At 36.9% G+C, this 13407-nt stretch overlaps 1 protein-coding gene across 3 annotated transcripts in view; it reads left to right on the top strand.

Annotated features, from left to right (window-relative positions):
• The window catches only part of Angpt1 (angiopoietin 1), a 248282-nt gene that overhangs the window by 232141 nt on the left and 2734 nt on the right, over positions 1 to 13407 (top strand). For all 3 annotated transcript variants that reach the window (XM_052161178.1, XM_052161177.1, XM_052161179.1), the window contains exon 8: positions 2715 to 2845. In XM_052161178.1, coding sequence (XP_052017138.1) covers positions 2715 to 2845 — 131 coding nt within the window. The remainder of the gene's footprint in view (positions 1 to 2714; positions 2846 to 13407) is intronic.

Here is a 13407-nt window from a genome sequence, read left to right as displayed (position 1 = left end):
TATTGGACATTTGCTTCTTGTTTTAGTAATTTGTAAATTGACCAGAATCTGAAGAAAATACTTGACTTATTAGACCTTTATTCTTTAAAAAATAATGTTAGCTTAAGAATTTACCTTAGGCATGATTTGACTTTGAGTTAATTTCTTAATCTCCATTGGCTCTAACATAAAACAAATGAATAATGACTAAGAACAGAAGAACTAATGGGAAATGAGATAAGGCCTTTTTTACTTTAGTCTCTGCACTTAATACGTTGAACATGGCTTTGTATTTTGGAAAACTGCAAAACTCAGACAAAATAGGATTGGGGAAGATTAGAAGGACGTGGGCCTTACAGGACATGGATAGATGTTGCAGATATCATTCTCACTTCAACATATACTCCCACATGCATACTGAGAAGCATAAAGGGTCTCTCTCAAACACATTACAGTACATTAATAAGACAGCTTCCAGGAGATACCTGAGAAGAACATGTGATGCCTGGGAAAATACTGCACATGCATTCTACAGCTTCCAGGTGATGCTGAAGAACAAGATGTGATCCCTGGGAAGTGGTAATGAAAGAACATGTAAAATTCACATGGCAAAGAAGTGTGCAAAGTGCAATGTTGTTTCAATTTTTGTTTATACATGAGGAGAAATGACTTTGAAAGATACAAAATGGACAACAATGATTTTTTTCTAAAGAAAGAGACAAAGGCTGGAAAGATGGCTTGGTAGTTGGAACGTTAGCTGGTTGTTTAGAAGACCCTGGTTTGATGCCCAGCATCAACATGATGGAACAGAAATATTTGTAACTCCATTTACAGAGGACTGATACCTTCTGCTGACCTCCTCAGACACAAATGAGGTATATGGAGAGACATGCAAGCAAAACACATGTGCTCTAAAATAAAAATAAAATTAAATCTCTGGAGGAGAGAGAGGGGACACTACGGCTATGACTTATTATTGTTTGATATACTTATAGAGATATATTCAGATATTAAAAATACAACCAAAATAAATGACACCTTATATGGTAAAAGAAAAAGACTTAAAAATCACAATATCAGTAATAGGGTTTGTATTTATTGTCTGCATTATATTGTGGGACATTTTTTTCTGCCTCTCAGAGTTTGAAAATAAAAGCTTATATGTGACTATTCAGTATTAGCAGGTCATATTTAGAAACTTTTTGTGCTATTCTGAACTGGAAATTCTATAAGTGACTGACACCAGACAAACTGAATGGTATTTAATTGTTCACCAACCTCTGGCCTAAAAAATCTGAAGAAAAAACTCTTCAAATATGAAACAATAATATTATTTCCTAAAACAAAAATTATTAAAGATTACAGAATAAAGAGAAAACATTGCATTGTACATATATCTAAGTGGAAACACTAGTCACATGTGTTTGCATAGCTCCCAATTATATTTAACCTTTATTACTACTGATTCATATTTTTCAAGAGCTGGTTGAGATCCTAGGAGACTCTCATTCATGTAGATATTAACCGCCATTGATTCTGTGTAGGTATGATTCAAAGAAGTGGAGATTCAAATGGTTTGGAAGAAAACATTGCTAAATGATGTGGGTAAGAATCCAATTGATAGAGAGTACCAAACTGATGATCCCGATGACTGTAGTGCAGATCCTCAGGTCCCCTGGAAGCAAATGAAGGATATGGGCAAGCTCGCATGGCCCAGGAAGGAAATGAAAGAGGAAAGAGGAAAAAGGAAAGAGGAGGATAACCACCAGACAGGAAGCTGCACCAGACAACTTCTGTGATTTCCCATGGTTCCCATGTATAACCCATAGATAATCTACATATCTGTAGTAATCTTAGATGCTCCTTAACAGTCCAGTTGGTTTTGCCTGTTGAACAGGCCTTTGCTCAAAGGATTTCTTGATTTCCTGCACACACACCATTAGGAAAAAGTTGATCCAAGTTATTGAAAAATACGTGTAAGAAATGTTTGTAGAGAATAAGTTAGGATCTTTAAATAGTGTTGTTTATAAGATCAAACAACTGCTGGAATTTGGACATAGTTTGTGCTAAGTCACTAGAAACAAATCTTTCAGACTTAGAAGTAGCACATGTGACCTTTGCTGTAAGTACTAAGAAGTCATAGAAAGTTTGACATAGAGTGAGTGCTCAGCAAATGTTTGTGTTGTGAATGCTATCTGCAGGTTGGGGTCTTTCACCTTTTCTATGAGATGTGTCAAAACAAGCCTCTATCGATGAAACTTGGTATATTCACTGCATTAATAGTAAAAATATTCAGAATAATATTAAGTATGAGATATTAATGAAATTGTCTGCTGTATTGACATTCTAATGGAGATTTTTGTTTAGTAACACGTAACTTCAAGAATAAATTCCATTTCATTTTGTGATCCCTCACTCTCAGTGAACCACGTGGGTTCCTGTATACACAGCAAACAATAAGAACAATACCCACTAAACTGCAGTCACATGTATGTACCCATTCATAATATGGAGCCTGTGCTTCGTGGCTGTAATCTCCATCCCTCTCACCCTCCTCTCTACCTCTCTAACTCCCTCTCTTATTCCTCCTTTTATCTATTGACTTTTGCTTCATAAAGTGATTTGTTGGAAGGGCTGAGTTGAAAGACAGGAGGAAAAACGTTTAACCACTCAACAAATTATCTTCTAGGTCATGTTCTGGCAAGTAGATGATCTTTTTTTCGTTTTTACTGCAGGTTATATTTAAAGGGTCACACGGGGACAGCAGGCAAACAGAGCAGCTTGATCTTGCACGGTGCTGATTTCAGCACGAAGGATGCTGATAATGACAACTGTATGTGCAAATGTGCCCTCATGCTAACAGGAGGTGAGTCTCAGAGGCTGTTCCCTAATCTGGCTTTCATTGGTTTGAGGTTTGGGGTTTCTTATCTCTGAGAAAAGGGTGTGTTCCTCTGGTAAGGAAACTGAAGGGCAAGTCTCTAGAGATTGTTTAGCTCTGCACAGGGGTGGTTTATCCTGTTCTTCAGCAGGACGTTGCTGGCGTAATTCAAAGTACCCCCACTCACAGCCCTGCCCCTTCATCTGTGTTAGGAATGTCCTAAATTCACTTCATTCTGAATGAATTTGTGGTAGCCACTGAAGTATCAGGCACTGTCCCTTTAAGATAATCTAGGGTTTGCTCTTCAGTGTGCATAGAATGTTATTTCTTAACAAATGCTTTACAGTTATATGGTCAAGTTTATTGATGAACTTTTCACACTGAATAAAAACAAAAAGGGAGAAATGTATTTAAACCTAAAGTTACACACCCAGAACTGCTTTGATAGGATTTTAGTTGATATGGAAAACATCATTAAATAACGCTGTATTACTATATAAGAAAGTTGATACTTGTATAATTCCAAGTCTTTTCTAATGTTTTGAGTGTGTCAAAGAGAAACTGCAACTTGTTACTTAAATAACTGTACCATTTATGCAGCACTTAATCACATTTTTACCCAAGAAAGAGCAGATGTTTTTCCTGAGTCTCAGAGCCCTGGTGGGTAAAATGGCTTCTCCTGTATTCAGAGATATGCTTTTCCTTATGTTTCATTACTCTTCCATTGTACAGCATGTACTGATTTCTTCTCTAGAGGAATGCTATAAGGTTTGCATGTTAAAATACCTTTACACTTACCTAATTGTTGACTTTAAAAAGGCATAAACTATTAAAATACCATAAACATGTAACAAATCTTTTAGATGTTGCTACAATATTTGGCTGACATAAAGAGAATACTAACCTAAACACCAGCTATGAATGATATCAATGGTGTAGGTTCTTTCTGGAACAGAGTTGGCCCTAATCAAAACTATGATGGAAATCTTGATCACAAGGACTCATAGTCTTTTTTCCCCTCAATTGTAAGAATTGTAATACCTCCTCTTAACAGAAGCGTAGGGATCCCTATCATCAACCACTCTGACGATCTTACTGCATTACACTAGAAACATGTTTCCCATGTTAGTAGAGAGAGAAACTGCCTTTCTTCTAATGGGATGCAGAAGCACTCAGTAGAAACTGTGCTGCATGATGGATTGATGTTCCTTTTTTTTTTTAATCCTTGAAATTGCTCTGGAGTTTTAAATCCAGTACAATGAAATTTTAAGTTAGTTCTGTCATGTCTTGTGACTGTTCCCCTGTCTTTCTGCCACTATCAAATCACAGCCTTAAAAACACTTCACCTACAGTGACATTACTTCAATACAAGGTCGGTCTGCTACCAAGGACAGCATGACATGAATCTGCTTCTATAATATTTACTTCTGAATAAATCATTCTGGTACCATAATTTAACCTCATCCAGAATGTACAAGTTACCTGTATGTAAATGTATGACCTGTATCCAAGGAACAACATTAGAAATTCAAGAATTATTTTAGAATATCAACCACTGATGCATTGGGCACCAATGTTCTTGTTCAACAAATAAAATTATTGGTAGCTTTATTCAAAGACTTGAACATTCCTGTTCTCTGCCTGTTTGAGTGCTGAAACATAAGTCATATTCTCCATGTATATTTTGACATACACATTTTCCTAGAAAATACAGTCCTTGACCAACCAATAGGGAGATTGTTCAAATATGTTTATAGAAGAGTAACATCATTGGCGTTCATGTTCCTGTCAGGAAAATACAAAGAAGGTGTAAAGAGAGGAGTGCATATCTCGGTTGCCAAGAAACCACCACATCTCCTAGTTAGGGCCTTACTTGTGCCTCATGACTGAACTCTGTCAGATTCTTTCATTCATAATTGCCCTTGGACTTGCTTCTTACTAATAAACACATATAGGAAGAGAAAATTTTTACTTATTGCTTGGGCTGGATTAGTCTAAGTAAATGTGTTTTTGTAATAAACACTACTACCCTATCAAGTATCCTTCTGAAAGAATCCAGGTCTTGTAAAGCCATTCACATTGAAAACCTAAGCTGTGGAATTTTGAGAGCTGAGAACTGGAAATCATAGGCATGGATGTCAGTGGTTGTCCAAGTCACTGGAGCATGGCCTAGAGCATATATCACACAGAGCTACTACCCACCTCTCTGTTCCCCATCAAATTTCCCTTAGAAATTTGACCACTTCGTTGTCTGATGACTTTTCCTTTCCTTTTCTGTATAAATCATGTTTTAGCTCATTCCTGCTTGATAGTGTCTCTTTTAAGCAAACAAGAGTCTTCATAATTTGAAAAAAAGATCTTGTGGGATTTGTCATCTGCTAAAAAGTTTCAAGGTTGAAGTAATATCTGCTGCTCACTAACTGTCCTAGAGGGCCTTCTTGAAGAGCATGGAGGGGTTTGAGTTGAAGATGCTGGTGCTATGGGCACCCTCATCTGTTAAAGACTAGAACCAAAAGATTAACTTCACTGAAAGTAGATGCTGTTGCAGATGGATGCAAAACAGAGTATACGTCTAGTTTCCTAATCTCCTTAGTTCTATCAACTTATCATAAATTTAATGAGTACAAGTTATTAAAGGGAATTACTTTACAGTAATGAACTGGATAGACTAGAGCTCATGCCAATGAAAAAGAGGTGGTCAGAAAAATAATGCACAAAGAATGACACAATCTTGAACAAAAATCTTTAGAAGGAGCATCCAGGAACCAGTCACTAGAGTGAACTGCTGAAAGGTGGTGCCTTCCTCATTATGGACATTTGCAAGAACTGAAGAGAAAGCTACTTATTTAAAGAACTTCGCTATGGTCTTCCTTATAGTAAAATAAGGTATATTTTTACCATACACATGATAAAAATAGTCTTAATCTTCCTACTATTTTGTGGGTTTGTTGTTCCATGTAGACTTTATAATACTGATAGAGAAAAACAAATGATAATGTTTTTCAGCACATAGGTAAGTCGTAATCCACATACTCAATACTTTTGAGTTGAAAGAGAGTACACCACAGTCTGAGGCATCATCATATATTCACATGGGCAGAAGCAAACAATAGACTGTTTTATAACATCTTCCAAGTATGTAGATTTATTCCTATGTTACCACAAAGCCAGAAATCCTTCTACCCAGTTTAAATATTGAATAATTTTATGTTTCATTATAATTTTTAGTATAGCAGACCATATATTACAATATAAATATTGTCACATAGACTTTTCTATTTAAATGACTTCTCAAATGAGCACTAAATAGAATGATTTGTTAGCAGAGATTTAGAAGCCAAATATAACTCTGCTGGGTGATATTCATTGACCTTAGGAAGTGTTCTCAGCTTTTGCCATAGGTTCCTCCATGTCTAAAGTGCAGTACTGTGAACCTCTGTCTGTGGTAGATGGGAGACACTGATAAAGAGATAGGGAACACTTCCTTAGACCATCAGAGACTTTGCTTTGCACTCCCAAGTCAAAAGAGAGTCATCAGTTTTAGTTCAACTGATCAGTTTTAATTATGAGTTAACATTAAGACAAAGCAAGTGTAATGCCATTCCATGCATGCTTTTGTTTGTCTATATTATAGTAATTAAAATACTTAACAAAAAAAATTCTTATGAATCCAAAACCAGAAAAATAAACAGCTTCTACCGTTAGACTGTCACTTATTTTAAAATAAGTAAACTTGTTTTCAACTGGAACATAGTCTTTAGTATTAAATCAAGAATCTTCGAACTAAACAGTTGTAAAAGTCAGTCTACACCTCAATTACTAAACGTGAGTTGTTAGTCAATTTATGTATCAAATAATTATATAAATAATCTTGCCGAAAAGGTTATAATAAAATACAATTGTTGTTAGAAGTTGCTAACAACAAAAAGCAAATAAGCATGGTTTTATTTTACTTTTCTTTCCTTATGTAAGTTTTGTTTCAATGTGATTTCCATACTTAGTATATAATATAAAAACTATGTAAAAATGTGACCTAACCTTCCTCTAAAAGAATCTGTTGTGGTATAAACTCTGCCCTCTTTTCCCACATATAAACCATGTCAGCTGACAGGCACGGATCTCTAAAGCTAGCAAAGGACATTTTTTCCAGTTCTGTCCTAAAAGAGCAGATAAAGCCATAAACATAAATTTCTCATTACATGCTAGGACTTACCAGATGCTCACAGTGGTTGATAAAAGCTTACTCTGCTCCAACCTTGACAAAGACAGAGGTGGGGGGAGGAGCTACTTCTTCAAGTGTGTGGTGGTTGATGTGGAAATGACAGAATCCTTGGGAAAGTGTAGTCAAGTTGGCATTTTTATTAAGTCAGGAAGGTCTGGGCAAAGTTTTATGAGATTGTTGGCAATCCTTACATGGTATGTTTAAATGTTACAGATTATCTGATGTTGGGTGTAGAAAATCTACATTGAGTTTCTCTTATTTCAACTCACATCTTAAACTTAGTGCAAACTGTACCTGCCCAAGCCGTATGACCTCTGCATGCTAACTGTGTGCTACCTATCACTGGATCTTCAGAAGGCCTTCATGTGAGACACATATGATGAGTTCAGTCAGTACTGAAGGTTTCTTCAATTAGTAAGAATAGATATCAGCCTCTAAGACTCACAAAACACAAGAAGAATTAAACAGTTTCATTTTTGTCTTCCTACTTTCATATCAAGTTGATCATCCCAAACTTAGTGCTTAGAATTTTATTTTTGTTTTTCCAGTGTGTAGTATATTTGTTTCCATTGGGAGAATCATTCACAAATGTATAGGAGAAGGCATTAAAGCTATATGAACAATTATACTGGTCGCAAAATGCTACAAGTACAGGCTAGTAATTAGTTATCTGTGAGAAATAACCAAATACATACTTTTATTTGTGTTATAATCCATAAGACATAGAAAGTAAGTATCTCGATTTGATTGTCACAGACTTTTTCAATTAGCCTAAATGATCTGTGTTTCATCATTCAGATTCTGCTTCCCCAAATCCCTTTTCATTAGGGAAATACAGGCCTTACTAACTCCTTTCACAAGGTCCGAGACACAGAAAAGTGAGGTCAGTTGCCTGTGCCCACAGAACTGGTGTCAAAAGTAAGAGCTGCACACATGCACTCAGCCTCAGAGGTCATCACTCTATTGCCTGGATTGCTTCTGTTGGGAGTAAAGGCATTTGAAGAGAATGAAGGAATTGTATTTAAATGATGGAAGAATATTTTCCCAAGCCGTTCCTCACTCAACATGCTTAAAGGTGAACTGAAGTCCATAGGAGGAGAAAGACAGAATGAGTCCATGTGCAGGATTTAAATAAATTCAATATCATGGGCCAGAGTAAATAACTCTTCATCACAAAAAACAGGCAAGAAAATGCGTGCGTGTGTGTGTGTGTGTGTGTGTGTGTGTGTGCACACGCTCATGTGTGTGTGAAACACACACACACACACACACGCACACAGAGGAATGCATATAGTAGGAGATGACAGAAGGAAGACAGACAGATCTCTGAAAAGGCCCTTCTCCCATTCACAGTAGTCCGGAAGCTGTTCCTGAAGTTGGTCCTTGCAGAAGGTGAAGCACATCACACATTACACAAGCATGTACCTTCTCTATATGACCTTAGTCATACCAATGGCACCTAGAGCTTTAACTCAGCCTCACCTCATCCACATGGATGAAGAGGAAAGTCTTACTTTCTGTGGAGTCTCTTCTGCATATTGACAATAAGATTGCATGCATTAATAGTGGGAAAGAAAGCAACCCACAGATATATCTTTTCACTGTGATGTATGTTTTACCTTTAAAAAGGAAGTTCTGAGAGATGTTTTGTTTAGGATGGGGAGGGGGGAATCTGTGAGAGTTGGATTTCCTGACTTTCAAATAAATTGAACTTCCTGGGTAGAAAGTTTAGAATCCAATTTCTATTTTCTGGGCAGAGTTTCATTTATTAGTGATAAAATGTGAATTTTCTGCTTCAAAGATAAAAGGGTCAAATAATTCTAAAGTCCTGGGAAGCCTGAGATAGTTATTACAAAACTAACTTTTAATGAGTTAAGTGTAAATGAATTAGAAACATGCGTCTCGGATTTCTTATTAAAATATACATGAGGTTACAGGTTATAATGAAAAATGCTTGGCAGAGCCTATGTGAAGAGTTGCCAGCCTTCGAACATCTGAGACATTCTATCAGTTCTCCCAGTGACAAGTGGAAGCTGCTCTCTTCTGTCTTTCTACTGCCTCGCTGAGTTCCTTTGAGCACAAATGTCTTTCCTGTGTACCACTTGGCAAGTGTGGCTAAACGCACTGTGTTTGTTAGTGCGTTCAGTCGTGCATGTGTATGGGAGGGTGTGGGTGGTGGGACTGTAGGTTAGTCACAGGTCAGAGGTCAATACCAATACCTGTCTTTGTTCACTTTCCACTAAAAATACTATTATTTTTTGACACAGTCTCTTACTGAACCTGGAAGTCATGAATAGCCCAGGCTAGCTTGGCAATGAACTTCAAGGGTCTGGTTGTTTCTACTCTAATTGTTAGGATTATCTCACCCAACTTGTCCCACTTTGAAAGTGTGTTGCTGGCATCTGAAATCAGGTCTCCATGCTTCCAGGCAGGCATTCTCCTGACCGAGTCATCTCCTCAGTCTCCCAGTTCACTTCTCAATGCATTTCCTACTTGTTACTCTAAGGAAAGCATAGAACAAAGTATACAGTTAACAATTTCTTACTCCTGGGTGTTACAGTTCAAGCATCTCACAGCTTGTTGATGTAAACTATAGGCTCTGGCCCTGTAGTCGTTTTTGCAGAAATTCATGCAGGCCAACAGTGTGGTACACAGTAGCTACTAATTTCAGCCACATTAATGCTACACATTTGTGTTCTTTACACTTCCATGCCTTCCATCATCTGGATATATACATTTTTAAGGTTTGATTATGCTGAGAAATTTTAGTAAAAAGATAACAAGTGAAAAAAAACTATTACAATTATCTGACAAAAAGAAATGCCCCTGTTTGTTAGTTTGTTTTAATGCACAGAACAAAATCTTGCATCATAAAAATGACTGCTTCCTCTACATTGAAGTTGAGAATATTTTATAAAAAGAAACTGAATTTTTCATGAGAGATGTTTATGTTTTGGTCTCTGCCCTGTAAGTTAACCATCTTAGCTGTCATAACTGCTGTATAATACTGTGGCCCACTGTTCCTCAGAATTAACTGGATATTTCAAGTTTTTATCCCTTATCATATCAATTCCTTCAATAAACAATCAATGTTAGATTCAGAGATACGATGTTTTATACTAAGATCATAATGAACTGTACTCATTTGCATATCAGTTATGTTCATATTTTTCTAATAGACCCATTGAGGAAATAATTTAAAAAAACAACACATCTATACCTTTATCTTCATTGTGGCAACATAAGGCATGTGGAGCATCTGGGTATTTTTGTTCTTACTATAACTCTTACCCTGTATGTCTATGTGGCACTACGTACCTAGATAAAATTATATAGGTTGCCGTAAGCAGTAAACCATCTTATTTGGTTCTACTTGTGCTGCAATGTAATAGCTCAGACATAGTCCATGTACTCTGTCACCTTTCGAAGAGTTCTTTCAACTTTCTGAGCATTGATGTCTCTATAATGGAACTTGTTCTCTGTAAGGCCATTTGGAAAACAAGATAAGAGACTGAGACCATATCTAAGTATCATTACATAGTCAGCGATACACATTAACTAAGATGTAAATATCAAATAATATTAGTGCTACTCAGGATTTCCTGGCTGTTGGCCAATGAGGTCAATATCAATCAACGTTTTCTTTCTCTCAGTTCGCCTTTCTCGTGGTTCCCCACTGTTCACAGAAACTTTCCCAAACATAGTAACTAACTCTATGTTCTCTCTTCTATTTGTTTTCCCCAAACTTCCTTCCCACTGGCACTCAGCAAACCCAGCTGCTGGCAGACAGTCTCTTGCTCTTCCAGGGTACACACTGTATTTAGAATTGGTTTCTGGCCAATAATTCATGTTCCTGGATCCGATGCAAGTGGTAAATGAATATATTTTTGAAGCTTCTTGGGCAATTAGAGTCTCTAGCCTATTTATACAAGACTTTCATTCTACAAGTTTTAATAGCTGCTGTCTAATTTTTGACAGTTTTTGTCAATACAAATGCCCTGAAGTCAGGAATTTTGTTTTAATTAAGTCCCCATTTTCTCTGCCTGCCCATGAATTAGTATGTGTGAAATTGATTTTAGACTTGATTTTCCCCCTTATCATACCATTTCATATGGCCAGAATGTCTTTGGCAGTCCATATAGAATAGAGTCTGTCCCTGTTTAACTCAACATTTCAGCTGACTGATCAGTATCCTTTGGTTAAATACAAGTTCCCATTGCTAGAGAATATATCACTTGTTTGCCTGATAATAGACAAGTAGGCTTGTGAAAATATTAATGTTTCCACAGGGATTATTCAGATTTCTGAGGCCATTCTCCACCTTCATCTCCTGAAGGTCTCTGTTCACTGTGTGTAGTCTACAGTTAGGTTCTGATAGTCTGTAAACACATAGACTGGACTCTGACTTCTCATTGGCATTTGCAGTCCCCAAAACCCTTGCTCATCATTCCCTAGCTGCCTCCTTCCTCAGACCTCTCGCAACATCAGCTTCTTCCAACACTACGAGAATCTCCTTATTTTCATCATGTCACTTCTGATCATCATCAGTAACTACCTTGACACATTTTGTTCCTGTTTTTCACTCGACGTACAGTTTCTGTGAGGGCAAGCACCATGGCTGTCATGATGACTTTTGCATCACATTTGCACTAAGATAAATCACTTCATGAAAAGAACTAGTTTGTCAGAGCCAGTGAATGAGAAGCCTGCAGCCTCCACACACACCACTGCTTAGCAAGCCCAACTGGGTGAAGTGCTAAGTATTTACCCATAGAGTAGTGAACAAAAGCTTGGGTTGTTTCATTCTGGAATCTTCTGCTCTTTGGGAAACAATTTTTCTTCTTGAGAGTATCCCAGCAGTGACAATTTTCTTTGAATGCCTCCAGAATGCCACCAACACTGTGCTCTCTAGAGCCCCTCTTAGATAAAGCACACAGGATAGATTTCCGTATTTTCTCACAGGATACATAAGTCCTATCTCTGTCCTAAGGTCAGGCAAGGGTGTCCCATGACTTCATCCTTTATGGCCAGGCCTTGTATATTGCCATACATTTTTTTCTAGAACTGTTGTGACTTTCTATAAACCAGATAATGTTTACAATTGACATGAGTCCATGAATGCAACTCAAGATATGGTTCTGAGACCCTTCATGGCTTTCTTTATTGAGTTAGAGCCTTTGCTTTGGATACAAGGAGCAATGGCAAAACTGAATGGCTGAGTAAGGCCACCAGAGAGTCTCAAGAATTGGAAGAAACTGAAAACACAGAAGCAAGGAGGTTGACTTTCATTTTAGACTTTCAGCTTGGTCTCCTAAAGAGAATGTTCTCAATAAATCAGCTTCTTAAAGTTAGAATATCTTCTGCAAGAGAAATCATGTGTTTTTGCTAGAAATACTGACAAAGTATTAGCGAATTAATTATAATGAAGAAAAGACAGAATCATATGATTCCTTCTTTTGTGCCAAACAAGAGCTTTCTTGTCCCTTGTGTTTTGGCCGTGTTAACATTCAGACTATGTGCATACAACACAGAAACCAGGACCTCTCAGAACCCATCAGACATACCTTACTCCAATGGACTGGTGACAAAGGCAGCTAGTTATGCCCCTGGTGTGACTTTATAAACATGCCCCAGCTGTACTAACCTTCTCAAGTTGAAAGTAAGGAGAACTAGTGTGACTTTGTTGAACTTTTTCTAAAGTTTCTACAAGACAATGCTCATGTTACCATCAGACAGCAGCTGGACAACTTTCCCTTAAGTTAGCTATTAGTCCCTTAGGTACAGCTCTGCAATCAAATAGAGGTCAAGTGTATCCAAATAAAAATATTCTAGAATGTCTCTGGCATAAATCTCTCCCTAAAGACTTCAATAGTGTTACTTCAGGAGAAAAGAACTATGATTTATCGGAAAAGTCTAAAACTTTAGTTCATCAAGAAAACAGAGCTAGCTTGCTCAGTTATTCTAACAGACTGTGTAAGCACTGGACCGCCACATTACTTTTTGTGTAGTTTTCCTTCTACTATATTTAAAAACAATTTGAACAATCATAGATGAAATATTGCTAAATATAAACTATATGGTCACTATTGGAAACACTCCCATTTTGCTATAAAATTATAGACAGGCTAGATTTGAGCATCATAAAAACTATAGTGTCTGATTAATTTTAGGATTAATTCTTAAAAAATTATAAAATAAAGAAATATTTTCTTATCATTTGAGTCACAGTTGTCTAAGCTTCTGAATTCACTAATACACTAATAATTATTTTACTGTCAGAGACTTAAAGTCAAATTCTACTTTCATATCAGGCCTGGCTTTATCTTAA

The sequence above is a fragment of the Apodemus sylvaticus genome, chromosome 17 (assembly GCF_947179515.1).
Source record: "Apodemus sylvaticus chromosome 17, mApoSyl1.1, whole genome shotgun sequence".
In the NCBI taxonomy this organism is placed as follows: domain Eukaryota; kingdom Metazoa; phylum Chordata; class Mammalia; order Rodentia; family Muridae; genus Apodemus; species Apodemus sylvaticus.
The sequence above is the reverse complement of the archived record's forward strand: the minus strand, read 5'-3'. Positions and strand labels throughout refer to the sequence as shown.